Source organism: Nyctereutes procyonoides, unplaced genomic scaffold, assembly GCF_905146905.1.
Source record: "Nyctereutes procyonoides isolate TBG_1078 unplaced genomic scaffold, NYPRO_anot_genome, whole genome shotgun sequence".
Lineage (NCBI taxonomy): Eukaryota > Metazoa > Chordata > Mammalia > Carnivora > Canidae > Nyctereutes > Nyctereutes procyonoides.
The window spans coordinates 37,702,920-37,729,212 of record NW_026575126.1 but is presented as its reverse complement, the minus strand read 5'-3'; the positions used below and the strand labels follow the sequence as shown (position 1 = coordinate 37,729,212).

The window sequence follows — 26,293 nt, the reverse complement described above, 5'->3', positions numbered from 1 at the left end:
GCCTGGAAATCAGAGCTGAATCACGTTTACTGTACAAAGAAATGAAAACCGTCCAAAGTGAGCACAGGAATGGTGTGTCCGACAGCAGCGAAGGGTAGTGTTGACAGAGCGAACACAGGGCCATCCACTCCTTGAGACGACGTCCATGTGCTTGGGTTCAAAGTCTGAAGAGAGGGGCCGGCCGGTAGGACGGGACAGGTGTGACCTTCCCTGCCTGCCCCACGGCCCGGACCGCGGCCCCCACCCCGCTCCCAGCACCCAGCACGAGGGGTCCTGGAGCCCGGGGCGCGGCCATGAGTAGGAGGTAGAGCTGAGCACCAGTGGGACTGGTGGCCACGCCGCCATGCAGGCGGCAGGAGGGGCCAGGCCTCCTGCTCAGGGCTGGCTGCCGGCCGCTCCGGGGGCTCGGCGTCCCTGCCGGAAACAGTCCAGGGAGCGTCACGAAGACCCAGGTCTGAGTGGCCCTGGGGATCTGCGCCCCAGCAGGCTCGGCGCACCGAAGCCGGGGAGCAGAAGCCAGGTGCCCCGGAGGCTGGGGCGGGTCAGGGGCGCTCGCACAGCCCCACCCTGCGCCTCAGCTTCACGCGGCAATGGGAACGTAAGCGGAAGTGACGGCGCTGAGGCTGCTGTCCCCTCGGACGAGCACCAGCACTCGGGGGAGCTGGGGACGCGGCGGCCACCCGAGCAGACCGCGGGGGAGGAAGTGTCTATGAATTCCCAGGTTGGAGCCCTAAGGGGGGTGGTCCCCGCCGATGCCTCAATCCCCTCCCCCTCCAAGTGTCCCACAGCAGATAGGCCCTCCACGTGGCTGCGTCACAGGTCCCTGTCCGTCCTTTAAAAATGTACAAAAAGGTGAACAACTTCTATATAAATAAGAAAAGGGAGCCAGGCCTCCAGGTCCCCACGGACGGCCCCCAAGGCCAGGCCAGGCACGGCTGCCTCCTGGGCGCTTCCCGGCCGCGCACCCCGCCCCGTGGGGGCCCAGGCTTGCCCACCCCCCCAGGCTCCCGCGGCTCTCCGGTCCCACAGAACTGGTCTGACAGAGACCACTGCACTTCCCAGGAGGCGCTGTGGCCAAGCCTCCCCCGCACACCGCGCCCACCAGCGCCCAGCCAGAAGCGTTCCCCGAGCGTGACCCCTCCCAGAGTGCCCTGGACAGGGTGGCGCCCAGCCTGCCCCGCTAGGAGATCTTGCAGTTGCTCCTCGAGCAGTTCTGGGGCGGGCTCTGGGGGGGGCGGATGGACTTAGATCTCTTGAGGCTGTTGCCTTTGCTGCTGCTGCCGCCCGCCCCGCTGGCCAGCGAGTAGGAGCGCCCGTGCATCATGACGGCATTCATGCCGTTGGCCATGGAGAAGGACTTGAGATGGCTCTTGATGGTGACGGGCAGTGGGAGCTTGTCGATGAGGTGCACGGGGGTGCAGGAGACAATGGCCCGACAGCAGAGGTCCTGCAGGCTGAACACTACACAGGGGGGAGGCAGGTCAGGGTGTCGCGAGAGGCTGGGTGTGCCAAGCCCTGGGGGCCCCTGCCCTGCACCCCGGGGCTCCTCAGCTGGGACCTTCGGGCTCAGCTCCGGGAGGGAGGCCTGCAGGCCATAGCACCACCTCCCAGCACCGAGGTGCACACGGGGCATCGTGCATGGTGCCCCCCCATGACGCAGGACCCCACGCGGGGCAGACCCAGCCCCCCGACAAGCCGGGGTCCAACGGGCAGCCCCTTACCCCGATTGGGCCTCCAGATCTTCTCCATGCCGTGCCGCATGAGCACGATACGGGACAGCTCGGTGAACGACTCGATGACGTTGAAGTTGCACAACGGGCTGACCTCGAAGAAGGTCATTCCGTTTTTCTCTGCGTACGCCCGCGCCTGCTCCGTGGGCACTTGCCGCTTGAAGGCCAGGTGCAGCCGGTTCCCAACCAGGATTCGGGGGACGCCGGGCGCATGCTTGGGAGGGCACAGGGCTCAGCAGAGGCACGACCACAGGGCACCCCGTCTTGGCGCCGTGCCCCAGGCCCCAGAGCAGGAAGGGCCTCGCGGTCCATGCTGAGGCCCCTGGGAGCCAGGGTGCTCAGAGCGGAGGACCCAGGGCCGGGGGGGCAGCAAACGGGCCCCCAGGCTTCCTGCCGGGGATGGAGACCCGAAGGTGCATGTGCGGTGCACACCTACCTCATCGATCTCCTTGATCCACCGGTCGATGCCGTCAAAGGACCAGCGGTTGGTGATGTCATAGACCAGGAGGATCCCCTGCAAGGGAGACACGGGCGTCGAGAGGCCGGGCCACCTGGATGGAAGGGGTCTCGGTCCGGGCACAGTGCCCGGTGTGGCAGGGCACCACTCCCGCCCAGCACAGGTGGGCCAGGCACACGGGCTTTCAGGCAGGTTGCGTGGGTCACTAACACAGCCCCGCGGGAGACGGGCGGCTTGCAGACTCCATCACGTCCAGAGGCACCTCTGCTCCCGGCTCTGCCTACAGTTGGGCCAGCCCCCCACTCCGTCCCCTCCCCAAGTCCCGGCCCACGCGGCCCTGGGTGCCCCGTGTGGGCTGATGGCAGTGGGGGATCCTGTGGGCTCCATGCAGCCCCCTCCCTATCTTGGGGACGTGGCTGGGACAAGGGGCATGTTTTCAACGTCTTTCTTACAAACACACCATAAGCATGAAGCTGTGATCACTTCACAATCCCTCCCGTAGGACAGGCAGTCTATGAGGGCCTCCGGGTGGGCCGGGTCCTGCGGACAAGCCTGGAAGGCTGACGGGCAACGTGTGTCCCGCAGTGTCCTCTGCCCGGGCACCGGGGGCGGAGCGGAGGCATCCTCAGCGTCCCAACCCAAACTTGCAGCGCAGGACGTCAGCCGCCCCCGCAGGCCCCCAGCAGCCAGGCGGGTCTGTCACATCCCTCAGAGACCAATTAGTGGGAGCTCGGCCCTGGGCTGGCTCCACCTGCTGGGCTCGCCTGTCGTCCCTGCCTCAAATAACTCAGGGACCTGTCACAAGCCTCAGACTCCAGCGATCCGCGGGCCCCTGCCTGTGTCTGCCCCAACGCTCCCCGGGCAGCAGCTCAGGACCCACCCCGACCCGCCCACACATTGGGACCCTGCAGCCGAGGTCAGACCCAGGGCAGCCTCCAACTCAAAATGAGTCTTTTCCCTCAGATAAATCCTTCCAATCCTGGAAGATGCAGGGGAGCCCCCAGGTCTTCTGAGCACACAGGTCACAATCTCACTCCCTGCCCGGAAAGCCTCGAGCAGAGCGGAGCAGAGCCAACAGCCAACCAGGGAGGGGGACACTGGCCGGGGGAGAAGAGCCAGGCCCGGAGGGAAGTCCTTCGAGACAGATGGGCACTGACCCACATGGCGTCAAGGGCAAAGACACCAGTTTGGGGGGCACTAGAGGGTGAGACTGGATGGGCCCCGCTGCCTGGGGCCCGGGGGCTCATGCTGCTGACCCTCCACGCCTAGGGCCCCCTTCCAGAGATACCCAAGGACGTGTCCAGTGAGCACGCTCGTGTCTGCACTGTTCACAGCAGTACCGGGACGCACGGACCCAGAGCTGGGAGAAGACAAGCTGTGGCCACAGCGCACGGATGGCCAGCCCCAGAGAAGCACCCGAGTGCGCAGCCTGGGTGCGCGGCCCCGTAAGCCCTGGCACAAGGGTCACAAACACAAACATACGGTGACTCCCATAGGCGTTTGCAGGACAACCACGCGGCGGGCGGCTGGCTGGGGCCTCCTGTCCTGCTCCTGCTCTCCGCCCGGGCCCGGGCCCGGGCCCTGGGAAGCCCTGGCTGGGCCTGCGCTGGCACCACCGCCGCCCTGCAGCTGCCGGGTGTAACGGAGGAGCCCCGCTCACAGCCATCAGGTCGAAGGCCACGGGGCGGGCCACAGGGATGTGGCAGGGAAGGGCACGGGGGTCAAGCAGGACGGGACGGCTCAGACGCCCAAGCGTCCATGCCCAGAAGCCCCAGGGGTACTAGCGTCCACTGTGTGTTTCAAAGAGGCGCAAACACATTTTCGCTACATCCTATTTCCTCAATCGGTGACAGGTACTCAGGCTTTGTACGCGAGGAGCAACTCTGGGGTACAAAGAGCTCCCCACCCCTCCGGGAACGGCACTCACTCTCACTCCCGACACAGACGGGGTCGAGGGGCTACGTGCCCGGCCCTCACCCCGGGCCCCGCCCCCGGCAGCCTGCCCCTCACACCAGGCTCAGGAGCTGCCACTGCTGGCGCTCGGGTCATTTCACCTACCTTTATCACCAACGTCTGTTACCCCCCGACCCCCCTGCCCAGGAAGATAAAATCCCAGAAGTGGAGCTGTGCGGCCTCATTCTATCAAGGTTATTTCCACTTGTCACGTAGGAGGGCACAGACATGTGCAGGGGGCGGGCGGACGGAGAGGATCTCCAGCAGACTCTGCGCTGAGCAGGGAGCCCCACATGGAGCTCAACCTCAGGACCCCGAGATCATGACCTATGCCGAAACCAAGTCTGATGCCTAAACGACGGAGCCCCGGCCCCAAGATTAGTTCTCAGCTACAGCTTGCACCTCAGAAGAGGCAGAGATTTTCAGCGTGGACAGTTTGATGAGTCTGGACAAATGAACGTACCTGTGCTGCCAGCACCCCGACTGAGGGACAGGGGTGCATTTTTTATGAATTTAACTTTCGGGGTGTGTGATGCATTTTGTGCAGTAAAGCTCCCAAGGAATGAACAGCTGTGGTGAAGCCCTCTGCCCACACCCCCACTAGAAGCACCGAAAACGGGGCAGCTGCCAAACGGTCCCCAGCCCATACGCCCGCCCCCCTGGGTGGAGACAGGTGGCATGCTGGTGCCCGTCAGCACGCACTCAAGGTAGATGCGAGCCCGGGGCCATTTCCCACAGGAAGCTCCCCTCCATGGGAACTAAGCAGATCGGTGCCCAGCCAGGGCCGCCCAGTGCTAATCCAGCTGACCCCAAAGCCCCCAGCTCCCTCTTTGCACAGGGCCTAGGGGACCCCAGGGAGCCCCAGCAGGAGGCACCAGCCCTCAGGGACAGGAGTGGCCACCTGAGACCCCAGCAACAGCAAACATGGGCCAAGGCCCAGGACACAAAAGTGCTGGTGGCAAGCGCCCCGAGATTGTACTGTGGTGGGCAGGCGAGCAGCCCGGGTCGACACGGTCTTCTGGGACCTAGGTCCAAAGGCCCTGCAAGGTCCCTCCCTGGTCTGGACTCTCGGAGGGTAGGACAGTGACAGGAGATACAGAACTCTGGGTACCACCAGGCGGGTGCCAACCCTGCAGACCCCCCGGCACCGTTCGCTGCCCCCCGTGGGGTGGGAACACAAAAGGCGGCAGCGGTGCACTGAGGCCGCTTCGAGGCTCCGCCCAGGCCTCAGATCTGCCATGGGCTCCTCCAGCCCCAAAATGACAAGAGCCCCCAGAGCTAGCAAAGTAAAAGCAACAGCCAGCACACAGCGGACTGGGCTGGATGCTTGCAGAGGACGCGGTAACGCTACATGCTTTCCCAAAACGCACAAGTTGGCAAACCTGCAGGCCCGTTCCCTGCGTCCTTCGCGGCCTTGGCTGGCTGTCCAGAAAGGAGCGTCTGTGGCCTGGCCCGTGTTTGCACCCAGAGCAGGCAGGGTGGCCGCGGTCAGGGGCCCAACCCCGCGCCCCCCGAGGCGGCTACCCCATGTCTTCATCACAGAAGCACTACGTGTTCATCGGAGAGAAATTAGGAAATTCTCAAATTCCACGGATCACAAGAGAGCTCGGCAGGAACCCCACGGTGCAGAGTGAACGCTGCCCTCTGACAGCCTTCCCCCTTCATGTGCTGAAAGCACACACGCAGTCCCTTCCTCAATAAAAGGGGGCCGTGAGCCGTGCTTCCATGCGCCCGAGCTCTCCCCACGCTCCCCCGGAGGGCGCTGGGAACCGCAGGCAGCTCCTGCTCTTAACCTCACCTCTGGTGCTCATGACAGATGCCCCGAAGCTGCAACCCACACCCTGAGTCGGCTCTAGGTAGGACTGCCAGTTCCACACCTCCTCCGCAGGGTGCCCCCAACACGGGTGGGGGGGGGGACGCAGATGAGGACCAGTGACATTGCCAAGCCAGCGGCGGCAGGAGCACTGCGCACACCTCTGTGCGAGCTCGTGGCACTGGCTCCCAAGCCCAGCCTGAGGGACCCCCCCACCCCCAGCCAAGAGCAGACCAAGGCCGCGTCCAGGGTGCTTTCCTGTCGACAAGGCCCTGGATGAAGGGCTGGGATGGGTGTTCCTGCCAACACCTGCTGGGACTCAGTCATAGACCAAGTTCCCCTGGCTTCCCAAGTCCCACGAAACAGAGAGAGCAGCACAGGGGTGGCCGGGCATTAATCATTGCTCACAAAGCAAAAAAGATGCCCGTGGGGTCCCCACGAGCCCAAGCCAGGCAGCACCCCAGAGCCCGCACCCCACACAGCCAGAGGCCCAGCCACCTGCCCACGGGCCCAATCCCTGCACACGCTGCCCTCCACAGAGGCCCCTCCCCGCAGCGCAGGCAGGTCCGACCCCAGGTCTCTCAGCAATCCCAGAAGCCCGGGATCGCTGCCCTGTCCCCAGACCACACACTGACTCGACGGTGAGCGTTGAGGGCAGATCCGTTCACGGCTCCCTTCCCTTCTCCTTCTTGCCTCAAACCACAGCCAAATCCAGGGAGCGGGCAGGCATGCTGGGGGGAACCCAGAGGACGCGGACCTGCCCCTGCACACCCCAACTCCTGCTCCTTGCTGCCGCCTTGCCCCTCAGAGGACCTGCGGCAGCCCTTCCGCGGTGGCTCCAAGGCTGTCTCTGGCCTCAGCAGTGACCCAGGCCACCCCACCCGGAGCCCCCCACTCTGGGAGGGGCAGCCCACCCGGAGCCCCCTGACCCAGCACGTCCCGGTCCTGGGAGACGGGGAAGTCTCATCTTCTTCCCCGTGAGCGGGGTGGTTGAGTGGTACCTCCAAGGGTCTCTGCACACCTCCCATGGCGCCTCCGACAGCAGGAGCCACGGGTGTGCGTGGGCCCAGGGGGCAGCCTGGCGTTCAAATGTCAGGATGTGCTTAGAGAATCACGCAGGGGGTCTGACAGCACAGTGGCGGGAGGAGGTGGCACCCCAAAGGTCACTGGGCTTACCTGCGCGCCTCTAGAGTAGGACCTGAAGATGGTGCAGAACCTGCCCTGGCCCGAGGTGTCCCTGAAACACAGGGGGTTGGGGGACACAGCCCATGGGACCCCAGTGGGGCTCCCAGCTGCCCCTCCCGGCCTCCGTGGGCCTCTGCGCCCTGGAAGCTTGCCCTGCCCTGCCAGGCTGCAGAACCCCACCCTGCGGATGCCCGCCTCCACGCTGAGGTTCCAGGAAATGCCCCTTAATGTGCAGCCCAGTGAAAAGCAAGGAGAGAGATCACTGTAGAAACGAGTCTTTATGGGCAAAAGGGAGCCAGGCTCCACCAGATAGAACAGCCCGGACTTGTGGTTTCTGCATCACAGAGCAAAGTCCAGTCCACACTGACAGCGTGTTGGTGCAAGCAGCGGGCCCCGTTGAACGTGCACGGGACACCGTCCCGGCTCCTTATCACAATGACACTGCACGGCTGGTCCCTGCCCCAGGCACCTCGCCCCGCGTGGCATGACTCACCAGAGCTCCAGCTTGACCCGCCGTCCATCCAGCAGGATGGTGGTCGTCTTATAGTCGATTCCTGTAAGGAAGCAGAGAGCAGCTGCAGTGACCTGTGGGGACAGGCCCACCAGGACTCACCCGCGGGGCCAAGGGCCGTGTGCCGCTCCCCCCTGCGGCCTTCTTGTGGCTCCACCCAGCAACCCGAGCTGGCCAGCCTGCATGGCCCCAAGAGCCCGGGCTGGGTGCTGACGGCCCTGGCGGGGAGAGAGGGTGGCTCGTCTCCCTGTTGACCTACTTCGCGTGGGTCCCGGGGTCGACCTCCAGAGTTCTTGGGTTTACCGTAGCCCCCAGGTACTGACAACTAGAGCGTGCTGCAAGCATTATTAAGGGTAAAGTAATTTCTAAAATGTCATTTCTCTGGAGAGCTCTCTGCAGAATCTATGCCTGCCATACCTTCAGTTTTTATTTATTTTTTTTTAATTTTTATTTATTTATGATAGTCACACACACAGAGAGAGAGAGGCAGAGACACAGGCAGAGGGAGAAGCAGGCTCCATGCACCGGGAGCCCGACGTGGGATTCGATCCCTGGTCTCCAGGATCGTGCCCTGGGCCAAAGGCAGGCGCCAAACCTCTGAGCCACCCAGGGATCCCAGTTTTTATTTTTCTACTCTTTTATGAGAAATAGTCCAAGACAAGTTGGTAGGAGCAGGGACACTAAGCTTACACGCAACATCTTCACGTGGTTTGTGGGCCATCCAGAAACTTCCCACAGCTGTCTTCCCTCTTCTTTCCTAAGCCTCACAAATCTCACCAGTCTCTTGGCTTTTCATAGGCTTTTTTTTAAAGGTTTATTTTTATGTTTTAAGATTTTATTTATGTACGTATTTACTTGAGAGCGCGCATCCACGGGGGGAGGAGCACGATCTCCCAGCCCTGAGAGCATAACTGAGCTGAAATCAAGAGTCAGTCAAATGCCTAACCAACTGAGCCATCTGGGCGCCCTGTTTTTGCTTTTGTAAGTAACCTCCATACCCAACGTGGGGCTTGAACCCACAGCCCTGAGATCAATGGTCACACAGTGCACCAGCAGAACCAGCCAGGCACCCCACAAATGGGCACTTTTTTTTAAAAGAGTTTGTGTATTTATTCATGAGAGACAGAGAGAGAGAGAGAGGCAGAGACACCGGCAGAGGGAGAAGCAGGCTCCATGCAGGGAGCCCGACGCGGGACTCGATCCTGGGTCTCCTGGATCACACCCTGGGCTGAAGGCAGACACCAAACTGCTGAGCCACCCAGGGATCCCCCCAAACGGGCATTCTTAATGCAGTTGCTCTCCTCACTGTGCACACGGCACACCCCCTCGGGCACCGTGCCTCTACCCTAGCCGTCCTTTGGCCTGGCCAACTCCCAGCTGGCTCCCATGCATCTAAGAACATTTAACAGAATGAAATTGGAACGACAAAATAGAAGAAAATATTTGCAAATCATATATCTGATAAGGAACCAATACGCAAATATAGAAAGAAATGCTGCAACTCAGTAACAAAAAGCAACCTAGGGGCGCCTGGGGGGCTCAGGGGTTGACCTGCCTTCAGCTCAGGGCATGATCCCGGAGTCCTGGGATCCAGTCCCGCACGGGGCTCCCTGCAGGGACCTGTTCCTCCCTCTGCCTCTGCGTGTCTCATGAATAAATAAAATCGTTAAAAAACAAAAAACCTAATTTAAAAATAAGTAAAAGCCTTGAACAGACGTTTCTCCAAAGAAGACGCACCAATGGCCAATCTGCACACAGAAAGGTGCTCAAGCCCACTCGTCATTAGGAAATGCAAATCAAACCACAAGTGTTTAGACGGTTATTACAGAAAAAAACAGACAAAGTCACCAGTGCTGGCGAGGGTGTGGAGAAGCTGGAGCCCCGTGCTCTGCGGCCCGGGTGTGGGGTGTGCAGCCACACGGCACACGGTCTGGTGGCTCCTCGTGAACTCAAACAGAATTACTATATGCTGCAGAAATGCCACTGCTGGGTTTACAGCCAGAGAAGCGAGGCCTGGGGACCCAGGATGGGTGCGCCGCCCCCGCGCTCCCAGCAGCGCGGCTCCCGCGGCCAGGAGCTGGAGCAGCCCCCGTGTTCCCCGGCAGGGGAGGACAAAGCGCGGTCCGTCCTGCAGTGACTCGTGCGCAGCCTGACCGGGAGCCGTCAGGTCCCTGGAGACAGGAGGGCCGCGGAGGGGCCGGGGGGCGGGGGGGCAGAGCTCCAGGTCAGGACGGTGGGGGACCCCATGGACCATGGCGGTCCTGCTCCCACCCCAGTGGGATGGTGCTGATGCCCCTGAGCCGCGCACCCACACACGGGAAGGGGCAGACATCCCCCCCCCCCACGCGCCTTTTAGCACAACTAAAAGAAGAGGGAGAAAAGACTCTCTTACACGTATTGTCTTTTTTTTTTTTTAAGATCTATTTATTCATTTGAGAGAGGGGGAGAGAGAAAGCACACAAGGAGGGGAGGGGCAGACACAGGAGAAGCAGAGTCCCCACCGAGCAGGGAGCCTGACACGGGGATGGACCCCAGGACGACGCCCGCCTGGCTGAGCCCCCAGGCACCCCTTGCAGATACTCTCAAGCAAACACTCCCTGGGAAGAAGCAAACTCAGGCCGGTTCAGGGGAACCTGCACCTGCCCGCGCCCCGACTCCCATAATGCCATGGCACAGGAAGCAGAGCTCTGAGCGAGGCCTCACCCCCTGGGTCCTGGCTCTGTGGCCCCTGGGAGGGTAATGCTGGCAACGGCGGGGGCCAGGGAGGCCGTGGTGTGGACTCTGTGCTCGGGCAGCACCACCTCCAGCCCAGCAGGTTAGGGCCTAGTCTGAGGCTCCCCACGACGAGGCAGCCCTGCAGCAAGTGCACCTCAAGGTGACTCCCCAAGGCGCAGCCGGGAGCGGCAGGGAGGAGGGGATGCCTGGGGCCGAGGCGCAGCAGGGTGAATGCCTGCCCGCGTTCCAGCAGACGAGGCACGACAGCGCTTGCACGTTGGGCCGCGGCTGCGCCCCCCAGCAGCTACACCGGGCGCCCTGCCAGTCACACAGTGGGGCGCATGCAGGTGAGCCCCGAGGACTGGGAGCTGCACTTGGGACCGTGGGCCCTGCCAGCCTGGCCTGCTGCGCGGCTCACCAGCTGGCTCCGAGGCTACCGGAGCACGGGGCTCACAGGGAAGGCCTAGAGAACGCCCAGGGCCAGCGTGCGGCCGCGCCCCATGCCCACTCTCCCGGGAGCCCTCGAGCCCCCACGGAAGGCTGAGGGGCCCTGGGAGGGGCTGAGGATAGCGGACAGCAGGGTGCCGCTGCGGATGGCCCGGCCGCCGGGGACAGCCCCAGCCCCAGGCTGACAGGTTCATGCCGGCGCCAAAATTTCAAATACATCCTCACACCTACCCTGCCCCTCCTCTCCACCTCCCAGACCTGCCAAGATGTGCAGCGTGACGTGTGAAGTATCAGAGAACAGAGCCCAGGAGAGACGCCGGCTGCAGACAAGCCGAATCTTGACAAACAAGGGGGCGCCCAGCGAACCACCGCTCCATCGGCTCAGGTCTCAGCCTCTCGGAGAATTTCAGTCACCCCCCTCCCCGCCTCACCCCTACAGGCCACAGGTAGGGAGCATCTGTCGGAGAAAATGATACCCCGGGATTTCACTCAAAACACGGAAGGTCTCGTACAGTGGGTGTGACCACTCAGCAGAACCCACCAGTGGGAGCTGGGCTAAGTGGCCGGGTGCACCCGGGGGTGACCAGGCCTCCAGAGGGCCGGGCCCCAGCACCCCACCCCTGCGCTCAGCGCACAAGGAGACAGGAGCAGCGCACACACAGGGAGGGGTCACACTGGGTGACCAGGTCGCACAGCCCAGGACGGTGGGCAGAAGCAGGGCCGAGGGGCCAGCGGGGGCCAGCAGCAGCTGACCAGAGGCGCTCCGGGAGGCACGTGCTGTCCTCATTCCTGATCCTTCTCACGTGACCTTTTTTTCCTTTTTTCTTCTCAAAGCTTTTGAAGCATGTTGTTTGGCCAACGTTCTGGGCGGGGAGGAGACACCTGCTGTCACCACCTGCGGAGGCACAGGCCAGGGCCGTGCACATGACCACCACCGGGCACAGTTCTGGGCCCTGCAAGCAGCTCCGCATCGGGCCAGGTGTGCGTACGGGCAAGCACCTGTGCCTGTCCCACACAGCGTGCAAGCCCCGTCGGCACACCACATCTGTCAGGGATGCCACCACCTGGTGAATTGTGGATGTTTTATTTGTTCAGAATATTTTTTCTAAGACTTTATTTATTTATTCATGAGACACACAGTGACAGGCAGAGACACAGGCAGAGGGAGAAGCGGGCTCCCTACTGGGAGCCCAATGTGGGACTCGATCCTGGGACCCCAGGATCACACCCTGAGCTGAAGGTGTGACGCTCAACCGCTGAGCCACCCGGGTGCCCTATTTTGTTCAGAATTTTAGCACAAGTTCTTCATCATTTTAGAAAAACAAAAACAAAAACCACCCCCACCACCTTGGTAACAGCAGCACCAGGTCAATTCCCACTGTCCTGGGGCTGGCGTCTCGTACAACTGTGTCCTGGCACAAATGACCAGGATGCACCACGCCGCTTCCCGCCACAGGGACCCCGCCGTGCACATGTGAGTGCTCAGGACACGCGGTCTGGGAACCGCCCTCGGGCCTTCTCGGGACAGGGAAGGGAAGGCTGCAGGTCCCCGCTCCCTGGGCTCGGCCCCAGCAGGCAGAAGCGAGCGGCCCCCAGGAAACACAGCGGAGGTGAGGGGCCAGCACACTGGGGACAGCCGGGGATGGCGCAGAGGACGAAGGGTGGCGCAGGAAAGCCCAGTCAAGTCCCAACCCGAATGCCTGTTTCTGACAGCCCGCCCCTGCTGGTGGTTTGGGGGGCTCACCAAGGCACCCCTCCTGCCTCACCAGGACCTGCGAGCAAAGCCGCAGGCATGCACAGGAGGAAGGCCCCCGGCCAGCCCGTCGAGGACAACCTGGTGCAGGAGCCACTCCACCGGCAAAAGTGCAAGCAACGGTGTCCCAGATGGAACAGGCTACACGTCACACTCTCCTCCTCCGCTGCCCCCTCCACAGCCTCACTGACACACCCGTCCGCACGGACGCAGGACCGCAGACCTCCAAGGAAACCCACCGTCAGACTGAGAACACGAACAGAACCAGGTACCTTCAGCTGTCAGCCCGGCCAGCTTGATTCTGTGTGTAAACAGAGACTGTTGGTCAAGGTTCCAGTGTTTAGAATGAAGGCCACCGGTCAGACCCATGGAAGGGGGCGGGAAGAAAGGACGGCACCTGCCCAGGCAGCACGCCGTCGCCACCTGCTTTCTGTCTGAGGTTCCAGCCTTTATGGAGAAACGGCAACACCCAACGTGTAATTACCCAGCTACTTTACAGCATGATGAAAAGCCACAGGAAGACTTTTTTTTTTTTTAAGTAAGTTTCATGCCCAGTGGGGCTTGAACTCACGACCCTGAGATCAAGAGCTGTGAGCTCCACCCCTGAGCCAGCCGGGCGACCCCACAGGAGGACATGCCTGGGTGGCTCAGTCAGCTGGGCAGTGAGCTCTCCACTGCAGCTGGGGTCACAATCTCAGGGTCCTGGGATGGAGCCCCAAGCACGTCAGGCTCTGCACTCACTGGGGAGGCTGTTTCTCCCTCCCCTTGGCCCCTCCCTCACTCATGCGCTAATATAAATACATAAATAAAAATCTTAAAAAAAAAAAAAAGAATGAAACGTGCTGATCGCGTCTTCCTTTGGAACTGGAATGCCAGCCGGGGTCCGCGGGGCAGTTCCCCACAGGATCTCCCCGCTGCAGCAGCTCCGGACAGCGTGGCCCACCGCACCCCCACAGCGAGCCGGGTCACCCACACACGTCACCGCAGGCTCCAAGAGCAGTGCAACACACGGGGCTCCCGGATCTCGCCTCCCAGAAGGCCGGCTGAGTTCAGCGGTCTGATCCAGGCACGCTCCCCTGTGTTTCCACGGGACGTCTAAACCCAAGGGAGGCAGCTCCTGTTTCTTAAACGTTACTCCCTAAGGAGGGAAAATAAGCTCTTAAGGCCCCAAAGACAGACAAGAAGCAGAAGAGGAACACCGGGGTCTTCGAGGAATCAGAGACACTCCCCCCAACACAGGAGGACACAGGGCCCTGGGCCCCCTGCCCACCAACAGCAGTTCCTGACAGCCCGGGCCGGCAGGCCTCCCCCCACACATGACACCAAGGACCACCAGCGTCTTGAGGACCCGGCAGGTGGGGGGCAGCCACAGGCAACGCGGCAGGCACTCCTATGTGGGCACGGGGTCCCGCCTCCTGGCTCTCAGGCCCCTGGTACCGGGAGCGAGGCCGAGACAGCCCCTGTGACCGGGCTACATGGGACAGTCCACGGCAGATTCTCCACCTTGCTGCTCCACGGAGCAGGCCGCCCTCTGCAGCCCCCCCGCCTGCAGGGCTGGGAAGTAGGTGGCAGGTACCGCCAACAACCACAGCAACTTGAAATGGCTTCTTTGGGGGCACCTGGGTGGCTCCGCCAGCTGAGCATCCGACTCTCAACTCTGGCTCAGGTCCTGACCTGGGGTTTTGGGATTGAGGACCGCCTCGGGCTCCCTGATGAGCAGGGCGTCTGCTTCTCCCTCTGCCCCTCCCCTTCCCCCTGCACTTTCCCGCTCGCTCTCTCTCCAATAAATAAAATCTTAAAGAAAGAAAACAAAGGATTCTGTGTGTGCCAGCCTGCAGGCACCTGCAGCCCGGGAGAGCGGGTGGCTCCGTGGGGACCCTGCTGGGCTGCGACGGGGTTTCTGAGCCACAGACACAGCAGGTAAGTGGGTCCTGCCTTAAGCCCCTCTGTGTAGTGGTATCTTAGCTGGCTCGGGCTGCTGTGCCTGATTCCTATCAACTGGGTGGTTTATGATCAACGGAGGTTTATTCTCACAGCTCTGGGGGCGCCAGCCAAGTCCGCATCTGCTTCTCGCACAGCTGAGGGGCTCATTCGCCAGGGCTCTGATCCCGCTCCCGGGGTCCACCCTCCTCCACCCCGGGGAGGTCAGCCCCAGAGGCCCTGCCCCTACCACCTGGGGGTCAGCTGCCAAGACACAAAACTTGGGGCCAAACCACTAACTAAATGCAAACACGCACTCCTCTGACCAGCACCATACCCACAAAATCTATCCAAACCAAAACAAGGAAAAGAACTTTTCAGGATGGGGCGGTGGGCCTGGAGGTGTCCTCCCACAAGGTGAAGGGACCCTGCAGGTGTGACTGCGGTGATGGGCCCAGAGAGGCAGAGGGTCCTGCGTTATCTGGGTGCGCCTTACAGGTGGGGACTCCTTCCTGGCTGAGTCAGAGATGAGACGGAAGGACAGGACACTCAAGGCCTGGCCGGGACGTGACGGGGCTCTGAGACAGAGGAGGGGGAAGGTGGCAAGGCCCGTGGGTGGTCTCAAGAAGCCGACCTCCTGTGAGGCACTGTGTTACAGCAGGACACGAAAGGAGTCCTCGTTAACCCACTGGGCACGGAAGTAAAGCCTGCCCACAGCGGGTGGCCAAGCAACAGAAGGGGACCCCTGGGAGGGAAGGCTGCGTGGCTGCTGTAAAGAAACAGGATGGAAGGGGAGGAATGGAATTCTCAGCCCCCACGGCGCTGCGTGGGACACCTCGGAAAACTGCAGGTGCCCACGGAGGCTGGACACGCCCTACAAGCTGGCAACCCCACTCCTCGGTGTGTCCCGGACACAAACGTACACATACAGTCACCAAAATCAGGTATGAGAGTTTCGTAGGAACGCCATTCACAAAAACCCAAACATGGAACTCAGCGACCGGCCACCCACTGGGAACACACAACAGCGCGGCCGGAGCGCTACCCACAGGGCTGAGCTGTGGCCACACCGCCACGTGCTCCGTGGCGCCCAGAAGGACCGGGGCGGCAGGGAGTCCCCCCAGCGGGCACGCCTGTGGGCACCCCGGAGCCGCACCTCCGACACCCCCAGGCTCTGGGTGCAAAGTACCTGGAGAGAGCTGATGACGGGCAGGGCCGGCGCCCGGGGGCTCAGCGGCTCGGCCCCTGGCCCAGCTTCGCTCAGGTGCGGCTCGGGGTCCTGGGATGCGCCCCCCCACCCCGGGCTCCCCATGGGGAGCCTCCCTCTCCCCCTGCCCCACCCCCCACTCCTGAGCGCTCAAATAAATTCGCAAACCTTAAAAAAAAGGGGCTGACAACATCAAACACTGGCTAACACGTACAGCAGCTGGGACTCACTACACAGCTGGCAGGGATTCAGGACAATAGACGACACCACAACACAGTCTGGAAAATTCTTATGAATTACACGCACAGACACACGTGACCCACTAACCCCACTCCCAGACACATCCATACAAGGACTTGTGGGTTACAAATATGTCATGCCACTTGATCGTACATGTACCAGTGGTCAACAAAATATGCACATTTACCACAAAACTAACTTTTTAAGAAGTTTTATTTATTTACGTGACCTCTACAACCAACATGGGGCTTGAACTCGTGACCCAGAGATCAAGAGTCACACGTTCCTCTAAGCCGGCCAGGGGCCCCCCACAAAAATAAAAATTTTAAAGAACTTTAAGAATTTGTACAAGAACGTTCGTAACACCATTCTCCACAACAGGCAAAATCAGGAAATGACCAGTGGCCAGAAGCATCCTGACAGGTGAACAGATGAACAAACGGGTGTATGTGTGCAAAGGAATGCTACCCGGGATGGGACGAGGGCTGTGGCCTGTGCCCCACGTGAGTCTCACACACATCCTGCCATGTGAAACAAACCAACAACACCAAAGACCATCTTGCGTGACTCAATTTACAGGACGTCCTAGAGAGGCAAAGTCCCCTTAGAGGGACGGGAAGCAGGCCAGCGTGGGCTGGGGGCTAGACTTGCAGAGCCATGAGAGAACTTTTAGGGGGCAGTGGAAATAATCCATGTCCTGACCAAGGCGGTGCTTGTCAAATCTCACTGAACCCAACACCCGAAATGAGAACACTTAGGGAGATCCCCGGGGGGCTCAGGGGTTAAGTGTCAGCCTTCAGCCCAGGGCATGATCCAGGGGTCCCGGGGTCGAGTCCCACGTCGGGCTCCCTGCACGGAGCCTGCTTCTCCTTCTGCCTGTGTCTCTGTGTCTCATGAATAAAAAAAAAAAAAAAACTCTTAAAAAGAGTATGTAAATTACAACTCAACATAACGTGCTCTAGACGAGTGATCCCGCAGGATACTGTCGAGCACGGAGTTCAGACTAACAGGCCTTTCAACGGCCGGGCGCTGAATCACCCTGCAGGCTGCGCCTGAGCGCAGAGAGCTGGGTGTGCACACCTGTCCCGAGCACGCAGCGGGCACAGACGCTGTGGGCACAAGGACGCCTTCCACGGGCACACGTGGGCTACCGGTGGGCCAAGAAGGAACGGCGGCCGCCTGATGAGGGATGGGAAAGGAAGCAGAAGTTACCTAATACATTGCAAAACACCTTTCTGCACTAGCACGCCGCGCTTCAGGAGCGGCTCTAGGGCAGCTCGGGGACTGGTTTCCTGTAAAAGAAGAACTTTTCCTTAATAAACCACACCAGAGGGCAGCCCAGGTGGCTCAACAGTTTAGCGCCACCTGCGACCCAGGGCATGATCCTGGAGACCTGGGATCGAGTCCCGCATCGGGCTCCCTGCATGGAGCCTGCTCCTCCCTCTGCCCGTGTCTCTGCCCCTCTCTCTCTCTCTCTCTGTGTCTCTCACGAACAAATGAATAAAATCTTAAAAAAATAAAATAAACCACACCAGAGCCAATTCAAGGCAAAAGCTTTCATAAAGAGTTAAGCGCACTTTGTGTACAGAACTTAGCAAAGCATTGAGCACTTAACACAAAAATTACTCATAACCCCAAAATCTGGAGAAACCCACCATGTGTGCTCTCCTGTGCACCACTGTCCAGCTCTCTCACTTCATACACTCAGAGACTATGTAATTACACAGGCGGCGTCTACTCAACACGATGCAGAACCTTCCTCACCTCACTGAATACTCGCTATTCCCCCGAACTCCCATTTTTAAAGGCTGTACAATACCTCACCCTGCTACTAAACCATATTTCCCCTGTTGGACCCTTGGAGGTGTCAGGCTTTTCATTTTTTATTAAAAAAAAAAAAAGGCGGGGGGGGGGCCTGGGTGGCTCAGCGTGTTGGCAGACTGACCTGGTTTTGGATCAGGTGATCTCGGGCTTGCGGATCGAGCCCCGCCTCAGGCGCCGCGCCCAGCACAGCCAGCTGCCCCTCTCCCTCTGCCCCTCCCTGCCATGTGCACATGCAAGTGCTCACTTTCTCACCGTAAAATGAATAAATCTTCAAAATAAAAATTTAAATTAAAAAAAAAAGGAAGAAAAAACTACGCCATAAGTGTCTTCAATTGTGTCCCCTATCATTCCCAGCTAAGATTCCTAATTCCTTGGAAAAAAGGGACTACTTTTTAAGGCTCTGGACACTACGTGCTGCGGACTCCCTCGCTGCTGACACCATTCCCTGCCAGGTACTTACAAGTGAACGCTCCAGCCCACTGCCTGGGACTTTTCATTAGAAGCCCCTCTCTGAGGACTGCGTGTGTGGCCCTGGCCAAGTGACTTAAAATGAGGGAAATCCTCCCAGTGATCGACCACCAAGCTCATCTCACTGACCCGGGGCTCTGGTCACTGCCAGCCCGTGACCAAGAGAGCTGCGTGTGTGAACGTGCAGCAGGACCTCTGCACCCCACAGGAGCCCCGTGTCAGCCCAGGGCAGCAGCTGCTCACTCCACCTGAAATCTGTGCTCAGGGACACCCCTCCCTGTGTCGACTGCCTCCGCAAGCAAGCCAGACTCCTGCCTGACATCCTCCTGCACTGTGGGCACTGCTGGCATCAGGGCCAGGAAGGCCCAGGCCACCCTGCTGGAGGCCACCACGCTCCTGCACCCTCTCAAGGCCATGCAGTCCGGGTCATGCCACCTAACCCACGAGCCTTATTCTCAGCCAGGCGTCCCACAGACCTGATTACTAGGCACCCTCCCACCTCGGCCCAGGTGACGGACACTGGTGCGCAGGAAGGTCCAGGCTGGCCGTGACCCCGCTCACGACCCGAGGCCACTAGATGGAGCGCGGGCCTGCCTCGGCCACAGCACTGCCACCGATCTGGGAACCGCACCAGTTTGTTCCGACCCGCCCAGGTGCCTCCTTAGCTCACGGACGTGGGTTTATCACCTGGCCAAGATCTCTGTCCAGGGCGGATGTTAACTCACTCGCCCAGAGATCTGGCACCTGCGCGTCTGGACTCTGGCACTTTCCAAAATCCGTAGAGTTCCTGCCTGTTTCCAGGCTTGTCTGTTCTTGCTCAGAGATGCCAGCCTCTTGACACCAGGCCCTCTGCACCCCTCCCTGGGTAGACCACTCTTGACCTTCCCTCCCTCCTCGCGACCCCGAAGCCCTATCTTTCAGAGCACCACCCACCCACCTGAGCGGATCGCTTCCCCCTGACGCATTCCAGCCAAGGGCCGCACCCCTCTGCCAAACAAACGCCTAGCACCCCAAGGGCCAAAGCTCGTCTGGTCATGTCCTTGGGTCCCTGCCATGTCTGCTCCCCAGGCCTCCTCTACCCTCTGAAGGACACATGTCCATGGTCAAGAAGGCACCCAACACTCCACGGACATCAGACTCAGCCGGTCACTACTGGGCCTGCGTGGGCACAGTCGTAATGAGCAAAGCTCCGTTACGCCTAAGACTCAAAGTTCAAGTTCACTTTGTTCCCATGTATTTACTCGCATTCCCAAAGGATGCGCCCATGTTCCCACCCTAAGGGTGACCCTACACACCCAGTCTTGGCTCAGTCGACCTCCTTCCCGGCACATCTGCACTCCCAGCCTCCTTCCCCTGCATGCCCCGGGCACCAAACCCAGCCCCGTGGGCCACTATGCCCCAAACCGGGGCGCCGGACACGGACCTTACCTGACTTTCTCCAAGTGGCAGGTGGCAACACCCTGACCCATGTGGCCCCAGACCCCACAAATCCCACGCTAGCTGCAGCCCACTCCCCAGGCCGAGCTGTACTAACTGCAGCCTATCCCTCCCCCTCCTCGCCGGCCACGAGCCGAACACCAGGTACAATTCAGCTACAACAGGAGGTGAAGTGCCTGAAAGACCCTTCCCACCTACTTCCTTGGTTTCCTGCTGAGGGTTCCTTCCTGAAACAGACCTGTTTACTTCATCAGCCACGCCATGCTCCTGCTGACAGGAACAATGTGTACCCGGCGTGACACAGCAATGTCACCGTGACAGCACGGCCCCACGAGGGTCCAGCTCTGCGTGGCCACGTGCCCGAGCTCATGGAAGCCGTGAAAGGTTGGGGGTAAAACTTGACATTTAACATACTCTACCTACAAAAAAAAAAAAAATACTCTACCTACTAACTAGGAAAACTCAAGCAAGGCCGTGCCAGCTCAAACGACAAACCAGCCTCATTAGCTGAACCCGAAGCAGACCGGCCGCTCCCAGCCTGCCCATCAGCTGGGGGTTTGCTCATCTAGACACTGCGCACACTGCTGAGTGCCTCTGGCCAAGGGGGAGCCAGGAATCACAGCCCCGTAAGGATAGGTGTATGTGCGGCACTCTGCGGCCTTCTGGAAACTTCTCTAGAAACTGGTGGTTAGCAGCTGACCCTGGGAGCTGCGGGGCTCTGCTCCGCTGGTCACAGCTAGGAAGGAGGCAGGCAGGGCAGGAGCAGCCCAGTGAAGGAAGAACAAATGGGCCTCAGTGACTGTGCAGGCCCCAGAGCAGGGGGAGGCAGCCCCGGGAGCGCGGAGCGTCCGTGGGGAGCACAGGGTCACCCTTGCCAATCACACCGACAGACTCTGACCAACAAGCCTGGAGAGAAGCGCCAACCAGGAGCTCAGCAACCAGCTGCCCAAGCCCAGACCCAGGGAGGCCGTGGGGGCCGGGCCCCGCAACTGCACGCTCGTCACAGGCCACGCAGGACGACGACGGTGCTTCTGACACAGGGTGGCAGAGGGGCGGCCCTGCGCTGGCACGCGCTGGGCACACACCACATGCTGCACCAACTCCTCTTTGGAGCCTGGCAGCCAACAAAAGGAAGGCAGACCCAGTAAACGGCCCAGGAAGACGGGCAGAGACCAGCCACGAGCACCGGCCACATGCAGAGGGAGAGGATGACGAGCGGCCACCAACAGCACGGTCCTGTCAACACAGGGTGCTGCCCACGGGCTGCTCGCCCAGGCAGGACGCACGCCGGGCCGTGCCCTGGGGGCCCACCTCACGCCGATGCTGGGGACGAAGCAGCGGCTGAGACACCACAGGCAGAGATGCAGTCTCTCCCTGGATTTACACCGAGGATAGAGACCATCTCCCAGCCGGGTGACAAGTCAAGTCCAGAACCGTCCAGTGCAAGACCACAAGCTGGGGGACACGGTGAGCTCGAGCCTCGCCCGGGGCGGCGGACGTGGGCTGCAGCCTACACTCCAGGGTGCTTCCCTGTGGGCAGAGCCCACACTGTTTGGTCCCACACACAACAGCAACCAACAGAACCCAGACACACATGGCAGTCCTCGTGCTTGCCTGGCTTTGTGCACACCCATCACAATGCCTCGCTCCTACCTTCCCTGCCCCCGTGCCCTGGGCTCCAAGGACACCCCGCAGCTCCCACCCACGCCAACCCCCAGAGGTGCAGACAGGGAGACATGGGCTCATGTGCGCTCTGGAGTCCCCCAGGACGTGGGCCCATCACCCGGTGCGTTTTCCTGCCTGCCTCCCACCCTCAATGTGAAGATTTGTGGGAGCCGAGGCACAGAGCAGATAACTGCCCTAAATGTTCGCTGCCCTCAGAAGAGTGGGCCCAGGCCTGCGCTCCTGCGTGTACCCGGCATGCTGCCGCAGGGCAAGCACAGACCACCGCCCACCCCCCCAGTGCACAGTTGGAGCTGGGGGTACGCTCGGGAGTAGAAGCTACTCATAAAACACCTGCACCTCCTTCCTGCCAGCTTTCACGACTGACACTCCCCAACACTTTCACCCTGCAGCGTCATTTCCCCTGCAGACGGCCCAGGTACAACCTGTACGCAGTGTTGTGCTGCCTCCCCAGAAGAGCAGATGCCTCCTCTAAAACCACTGCTGTGAGGGGATCCCTGGGTGGCGCAGCAGTTTAGCGCCTGCCTTTGGCCCAGGGCGCGATCCTGGAGACCCGGGATCGAATCCCACGTCGGGCTCTCGGTGCATGGAGCCTGCTTCTCCCCCTACCTGTGTCTCTGTCATTCTCTCTCTCACTGTGTGCCTATCATAAATAAATAAAATTAAAAAAATAAATAAATAAAACCACTGCTGTGGGGATGCCGGGGAAGCTCAGCAGTTGAGCGTCTGCCTTCAGCTCAGGACAGGGTCCCAGGACCCGGGATCGAGTCCCACGTCGGGCTCCCTGCAGGGAGCCTGCTTCCCTGTCTGCCTGTGTCTCTGCCTCTCTCTGTGTCTCATGAATAAATAAAGTCTTTAAAAAATTAAAAAATAAATAAATAGAACACTGCTGTGTGTCAGAGAGAAGTCAAACCTCCTGAGAGGAAGGTTTCCAGATCTACTGAGGTCTACACACAGGGCACGTGAGCACCACCAAACGCCGAGGGCCTGCTGCAAGCTCCCCCGGGTGTGGGCACACTGACACATGCGGCTGTGACTGCTTCAGATGCCAGCACCAGAAAAGACCATTTTGATGACTCACGTGTTTGCAAAGCTCTCACGGACTTGCCTGAGGAACAAGCTAGACAAGACTTCAAGACTTCAATGCAGGTAAGTAATCAGGTTGGCCCAAGGAAAGGAGTCCGATTACACGTCCTGCACCAAGTGGGGATTTCCCTGGCGTGGGTCATCCGCTCCTCATCAGAGGAACCAAGCGAGTTTAGTCAGAAAACAAGGCTGGAAATGTGCTGGGGGCTTTCAACAACGAAGAAAAAAAAAGAAATAAATACATGTATGTGCCTTGTCAGAGAATCAGAAATTTTTTTTTTAAATTTTTATTTATTTATGATAGTCACACAGAGAGAGAGAGAGAGGCAGAGACACAGGCAGAGGGAGAAGCAGGCTCCATGCACCGGGAGCCCGACGTGGGATTCGATCCCGGGTCTCCAGGATCGCGCCCTGGGCCAAAGGCAGGCGCCAAACCACTGCGCCACCCAGGGATCCCAGAGAATCAGAAATTTAAAAATTCCTGAATGTCAGTAGCTCTCGCAAAGAACGAAGTCACGTGATGTGGAATCCTGAGAACCAGCTGTCCAGAGCTTCCAACACCCTCAAGCGTCTTCCTTAGGAAGCCTCCAGAGAAGAAAGGAGCGCTCTCGGGCCTACCGACTCCACCCCGATGAAAAGCGCTGGCCGCCGGGGTCAGCGCCCTGAAGCCCTGACCACAAACACCCAGTCCTTGTGTCGTGCATCTCTTAACCTCAAGGACCCTCGACACAGGCTGGCACTTTGCCTCTTCCGCCGACGCGGTCAGGACAGCCCCCGGACGCTTTCTAAGAGTGGGCTTTCCTCAGCACGGTGGCAGATGGCTGTCCCACTGGACCAGCTCACTGGGAGTCTGACTCCTCCGCGGTCTCAGGCAGCTCACTGCCAGCCCTATTCCAGTCAACGTGTCACAGGAACCGTGGCAACCACCACGACCAATGAGGGGCACACGGTGGCCCTGTGTTCCCCGAGTGCCGGCGGCCCCCCCGTGGAGCACCTGAGGGTGAGGCTGAGCTGACTCTCAGAAGCACGTTATCAACGTTCCAGGAAAACACTGCTGCCCCGGACAAAGCCCGGCCTTCTCACGCTCTTGTAAACACGCCCCAGCAGCCGCCCAGGAGTGAGGCTCTGGGAAGCGATGCCCCTACTGGAAAAGCACCTCAACCACTCACTGTCTACGGCGGGAAGGACACCTCTGACAGTCACTGCCAAGCGTCCACTGGCGAGGGCCTGCTCAGGCCCCAGCGGAGGCCCTCCTTCACCTAAAAACAAACCCGGGGCCCCTCTTCTCCTCCCCTTCCAGTTGTCTCCACTAAGGTGGGGCCGAGGGCACGAGCTGCAGGAGGGGCCACGGTGCAAATCCAGCAGAGCTGCCCCCTGCTGAAGCGGCTCCAGCGGGAAGGGCAGTCAGCCGGTCCACCTCATCCAACAACCCTGACAGGTCCTAAAATGAAAGGGTCGGAGTAGCAGCGTCCGCAGTGTCCACACCGTCAGCCGCCTCCAGGCGATTGAGCAAACAACAAATGCTCAGAGCAGTGAGACAGGACCCCAAGGATCCAAGACACAAAGTAGCAAAGGGCTGGGGAACAAAGACCAGAAGTAGTAGGAGATGGAGCAGGACTTCCAGGAGCACACAAGGTCCCTGCGGAGACGGCTGCCAGGCCACCAGTAGATTTCCTGGTTCCCCTCAAAGAAATCCTCCCGGGGCCAGGGCCCCCACGCTGGGAGGCACTGACCTTGCTGCCTTTCTTACGTGAGATACGTGAATTGGCAGCAGCTGTGACAGATGCCAGGCTGTGTACCCCCCCTACCCTTCACCAACGCAAGCAGAAATTTCAGGAGTATGTAGTCACACCGGGAAGAGAGTGTCTTCTAGCATGACACGTTGGGCCCGCACGGAGCTGCCACCATCTCAGGGTGCGGCCTGCCTGCACACCTGGGCCGTGGGGTCACAGCAGACCTGACACACCTGGCACAGTGGCCCCCACAGAGCGTGGGGTAGGGGGCGTGACTGCAGGCGGGGATGGCCAGGGTGGTGGTGTCACTGCCAGTGGGGATGGCGGGGGCAGGAGTGTCACTGCGGGCAGGGATGGCGGGGGCAGGGGTGTCACTGCGATGGGGATGGTGGGGACAGGGGTATCACTGCAGGTGGGGATGGCGGAGGCAGGGGTGTCACTGCGGGCGGGGATGGCCAGGGCAGCGGTGTCACTGCAGGTGGGGATGGCCAGGGCAGGAGTGTCACCGTGGGCGGGGATGGTGGGGACAAGAGTGTCACTGCGGGCAGGGATGGTGGGGACAGGGGTGTCACTGTGGGTGGGGGCCGGGGCGATGGCTGCACAGGTGTCAGTTGGGGGGGGACGGGCCCCATGCAGGGGTGTCACTGCGGGGGTGGGGCCGCGCAGGGGTGTCACTGTGGGGGGATGGAGGGGGGAGCCCCACGCAGGGGTGTCACTCGGGGGGGGGGGATGGCGGGGGAAGGGGTGTCCCTTTGGGTGGGGATGGCCGGGTAGGGGTGTCACTCCGGGGGGGGGGGCGCGGGAATGGCCGGGCAGGGGTGTTCCTGCGGGCCGGCGGGGCAGGGGCGCCGCGGGGATCGGGGCCTGCGCGGGGTGGGGCGCGGCCTTACCGTTGCTGTAGGCGTACGGGGACTCGGCCGCGCCATCCTGCAGGCTCTCCAGGATCTCGCCCTTGCCCACGTCGCTGTCGCCCACCAGCAGGAACTTGAGCAGGTAGTCGTAGCTCTTGACCGGGCTGCCCTGCGTCCCCATCCTCAGGCGCGCGCGGGCCCCGCCCGCATGTCCCCCGCGCCGGCCGCGGGCGCACGGCGGCACCAGGAGGCCTCGGACCGACCTGCGGGCCCGGGCCCGGGTGAGTGGGCGCCGGCGAGGACAGGACGGGCCCGCCCCGTCGCCCCCGCCGCCCGCCGCCCGCCGCCCGCCGCCCGCGCCGCCTCGCCTCGCCTCACCTCAGCGCCGCCGCCGCCCCGCCGCCCAGCCGCTTCCCGCACGGCGCCGCACAGCCCCGCGCCCCGCCCCCGGCCCGAGCGCCGCCATTGGCCGCCCCGCGCCCGCCGGCCCCATTGGCCCGTGCGCACGTCCGTCATGCCGGCCCGCCCCCCGCCGTTTCCCACACCCCGCCGTTAAACCTCCGGCCGCCCCGCCTCCGCGCCGTCGCCATTGGCCGCCCGCCGCCTCCTCCCCGTGCCCATTGGTCCGCACGCACGTCCGTCACGACGGCCCGCCCCCCCGCCGCTCCCCCCTCCGCTCTCGGGGCAAGATTCCGGCCGCCTGGGCTGGCCTAGCCGCCGCCGTCCTTGGCCCTTCGCCTCCGGGTTCCCCGGCGCCCCTGGCTCGCCCGCACGTCCTCCAGCACCTTCGCCGCCCCAGCCGCGCCCCGCAGAGCGGCCGGAGTCGCCAGCCACCCTGGCCGCCCCCCACCCCCGGGAACGCCGCGGCCCTCGCCCGCCCCCTCCCCGCCGCCATTGGCCACCGCTGCCGAGTCTCCCGCAGCCACTGGCCCGCCCGCACGTCGATCACGGCCCGCTAAGCCCGCCCCCTCGCCCCGCACTTCCCGCCCCTTTCTCTACACGCTCACCAATCGGGAGCTCGGGGCTTCGGTTGTTTGCATACGCCCCCTGCCCACGGGCGATGGCGGTCCCGGGCCGAGGCGGCGCGCTCGGGTCCCGGGGGACGAACGCCCCTCGCCAGCCGCGGCGCTGCTCCCGCGGAGACCCCAGCCAGGGCGGGGAGGCCCCTGCGACTGCGCCCGCGCCCTGGGAGCCGGCCTCCCCGCGGTGGGGCGGGGCCCGGGCGTGGCGGGACGGGGTTGGCCAATCAGCGCTCGGAGGGCCGGGGGCGGGACTTCCGC

General features: G+C 61.6%; 1 protein-coding gene across 2 annotated transcripts; it reads right to left on the bottom strand.

The window, feature by feature from the left end:
• Nucleotides 1-9: 9 nt before the first annotated feature.
• On the bottom strand, nucleotides 10-26,153 carry RAB40C (RAB40C, member RAS oncogene family). 2 transcript variants are annotated; one of them, XM_055339881.1, is made up of 7 exons: nucleotides 26,021-26,153; nucleotides 25,053-25,276; nucleotides 7,632-7,692; nucleotides 7,130-7,190; nucleotides 2,167-2,244; nucleotides 1,722-1,944; nucleotides 10-1,461 (listed from the first exon to the last, which is right to left on the bottom strand). In XM_055339881.1, exons 2-7 carry the CDS (start codon nucleotides 25,192-25,194, stop codon nucleotides 1,181-1,183), a joined length of 846 nt encoding a protein of 281 aa, XP_055195856.1. In that variant the 5' UTR covers nucleotides 25,195-25,276; nucleotides 26,021-26,153; the 3' UTR covers nucleotides 10-1,180. The 2 variants fall into 2 exon arrangements, with proteins under 2 accessions (XP_055195856.1, XP_055195857.1); XM_055339882.1 differs by lacking the exon at nucleotides 26,021-26,153 and adding an exon at nucleotides 25,392-25,434.
• Nucleotides 26,154-26,293: the final 140 nt, after the last annotated feature.

Bases quoted from the DNA above. Each gene is read 5' to 3' on its own strand.
- RAB40C (XM_055339881.1), bottom strand. From the start codon at position 25,194: ATGGGGACGCAGGGCAGCCCGGTCAAGAGCTACGACTACCTGCTCAAG. The intron at 7,191-7,631 runs GTGAGTCATGCC...CCTGTGTTTCAG, and splicing joins CGGGTCAAGCTGGAGCTCTG to GGACACCTCGGGCCAGGGCA. The intron at 1,462-1,721 runs GTAAGGGGCTGC...CCCCCTGTGTAG, and splicing joins GATCTGGAGGCCCAATCGGG to TGTTCAGCCTGCAGGACCTC.